At 31.7% G+C, this 2,942-nt stretch overlaps 1 protein-coding gene across 1 annotated transcript; it reads left to right on the top strand.

The window, feature by feature from the left end:
- The first annotated feature begins 464 nt into the window (after positions 1–464).
- Positions 465–2,058, top strand: LOC113782203 (dnaJ homolog subfamily B member 1-like). Its single transcript, XM_027328111.1, has 2 exons — positions 465–628; positions 1,602–2,058. The coding sequence occupies exons 1-2, from the start codon at positions 465–467 to the stop codon at positions 2,056–2,058; spliced, it is 621 nt and encodes a 206-aa protein (XP_027183912.1).
- The last annotated feature ends 884 nt before the right edge of the window (positions 2,059–2,942 follow it).

A 2,942-nucleotide genomic window follows, 5' to 3' on the forward strand; every position in this document is an offset into this window, starting at 1 on the left:
TGTCAAAACTATTTTGATCATACAAAGTGCTTAATGGGTTACGCGGATTGGGTTGAATCAACCCATTAACAAACAAATTAAAATACACGAAAATTTAACGGGTTGGGTTAGGGTTGAGATTTTCTGACACGAACACGATAACGACACTGGTCAAAAATACTCTGCCTAAAATAGCGTCCATGTATAATGCCAAAAAAAAAAGTTGTCACAAAAGATTGAACAACACGGATTTCCTTTTAGCAAGACATGCAGTTATGGCAAGTTGCTTACCTTTCTTGAACAACACGGATTTCCTTTTATCAAAACATGCAGTTATGACAAGTTTCTCACCTTTCTCTCACCTAAACTCTATATAAAAAAAAAAAACCCTAGCTAGTCATCAATGTTAACCGCATAAACCCTTGTAGAAGCTCTCCTTATTTCTAATTAATTTGGTGAGGAGGGCAAGAGTTTTGAGAGAAACCATGTGGAAATTATGCTCGAAAGGTTTTGACAAGGGCAACTATCAAAGGAAACCATCGCCTTCGGTTTGGTGTCCATTGAGGTTTACTCTCGACGAGCTCTACAATGGAGTGGAAAAGAGAATCAAGTTTACCGGAGAACACATGAAACTCCTCCCTGATCCTTGGTACGTATATGTTTTTGTACTTAACGTCTCCCTATTCCCCATATAATGTTTAGCATGATGTTTCATATAAATCATCTCTGTGGACTATTGATTTCTTGAAAAATTAAGTTGAACAAGAATTAGTGATTCATTATATCAGATATTCATTTAGCACCGATACTTAACAGTTTATTTTTGTTTTAGCTTTTTAGTAATTTATATGTATGTAAATCGAGATTTACTATCTCATTTGTATTTTCTAACGTACATATTGAGTTTTACTAGTTATATCATCTGTATGGAATGTATATATTTGTTGAAGAATCAAGTTGAATATGTTATTTATTATACCAGTTATGTATTTAATACCCATGATCAAAATTAATGATTTATTGCTTAACAAAGTTTTTTCTTAGAGAAATTAATAGTGCTTTCTTTTTGTAGCTTTTTGGTGATGGATATGTATGTAAATAGATAGCTACTATCTCCTTTTCATTGTCTGACGTACATATTGAGTTTTATCTTTGTTATATCATCGATATGGAATATATATTTGTTGAAGAATCAAGTTGAATCTGTTATTTATTATATCAGTTATTTATTTAGCACCCATAATCAAAGTTAATGTTTATTACTTGAAAAAGTTTTTACTTAAAAAAATTTAAAAAAAATAAACAGTGTTTTTAGCTTTTTTGGTGATTTATATGTATGTAAATCGAGATTTACTATCTTTCTTTTTTTAAATTTTCTAATGTACCTATGTTTGCTTGGATATTATTATTTACAAAAAAAAAAATTATTGCTAAAAAAACATGTTTTTCAATAACTTTTTCTTATCTTGCATACATCATAATAAAAAAAAGTACTATATGAAAAAATTTAAAAATAAACAAAATGAAAAGGTACTATACTAAATATTACCAAAAAAAAAATTTCCGAATAACTTTTAATCTAAACAAACTGTAATTTAAAGCATACATATTGAATTTTGTAGCGCGATATCACCCAATGCCGAACTGGAGACACTTGTGGTGAACATCCCACCGGGTGCTAAGAATGGCCTGAGAGTTGTATACCCAAGCAGGGTCATTCTAGACGACAGAAAGTTCCCCGGAGATGTGATCGTTGACGTGATAGAAGAGCCTCATGCTGAATTCCACAGGCAGGGCAAAGATTTGTGGGCTATAAGGAAAATTCCGTTGACGGAATACGTTACCAAAGAAGCCCTTACAATCGAAACATTGGACAAGCGTCTTCTAACTATTCCAAAGACAGAACCCGGGTGTGTTATGGAGATTCCCAACGAAGGCATGCCTTGTTGGCACGGTTTTGGCAAGACAGGCTCCTTATTTGTCAGCTTTGAAGTTATCTACCCAAAGAATTTAAGTTTGACAAGGGAAGAAAAAGATGAACTCAAAAAGTTGCTGGCTAAGGAGGAGAATGATGTGTGACGAATCACACAAGTAGATCTAAGTAACTAGGCTGTGGGTAGTCTAGTGATAATGTGTTTAGTAGTAATACTGTTGTTTTTGTGTCTATTGCATTTGGTTTAGTTAATCTTTTCTACATTGCTAATGTATGACGAGTTTGGAGGCATGTCACATTATTTCATTTTAAATTTAAACATTAAATTTTGCATATGTGATATATATCTGAACTCGTTAGTATATACACTATCAGTGTATAAAGATTTACCCTTTAATTTATTCCATTGAGTTGAAGTCTAGTTTTCAGATTTTCAAGTGTCTAGGTATAAGAATGATTTCTTTGTATTTTATGTTGTTCTCTGTCTTGCCACAGCCGCTGCATGTTATATCAAGTTCCATTAAATTGTTTTATTTGGACAAATTTGGTTTGCAGCATTTATAATTCTTGAATTTTTATTGGCTGACCTCGATTTACATTGGTTCTAATTTAATTTACCACGTAAAGCTTCACATTGCGCCAATGTCATCTATTTAGTTTAATTTTGTTAAAAGATTAAAACTATTTTGGCACCTAATTGTTCCCAAAAAAAAACAAAGAAAGCCATTTTTGTTAACTCTTTCGATCTTGTTGACTACTTGAAAATTGACGAAGTTGGAAAACCTAACATAAATTATTTTTGAGTACAACCATATGCAGGGATATTACTCCAATACTATCTTAACTTCTTATACTGTCATTGTAACTTCTACCAAGCGTACACAATTACTATTACTTCAAAATTTTATTACACTGGGTAATGCAGAATTTAAATTCGATCTACATGTTAGATATGATCAGTTATCATGTTATCATAGATAGCAATGAATTTCTTTTTTTTTTCTGAGTTTAACTTCTACAATAGAAAAAT

This window comes from Coffea eugenioides, chromosome 9 (assembly GCF_003713205.1).
Source record: "Coffea eugenioides isolate CCC68of chromosome 9, Ceug_1.0, whole genome shotgun sequence".
Taxonomy (NCBI): Eukaryota; Viridiplantae; Streptophyta; class Magnoliopsida; order Gentianales; family Rubiaceae; genus Coffea; species Coffea eugenioides.

Bases quoted from the DNA above. Each gene is read 5' to 3' on its own strand.
- LOC113782203 (XM_027328111.1), top strand. From the start codon at position 465: ATGTGGAAATTATGCTCGAAAGGTTTTGACAAGGGCAACTATCAAAGG. The intron at 629-1,601 runs GTACGTATATGT...TGAATTTTGTAG, and splicing joins AAACTCCTCCCTGATCCTTG to CGCGATATCACCCAATGCCG.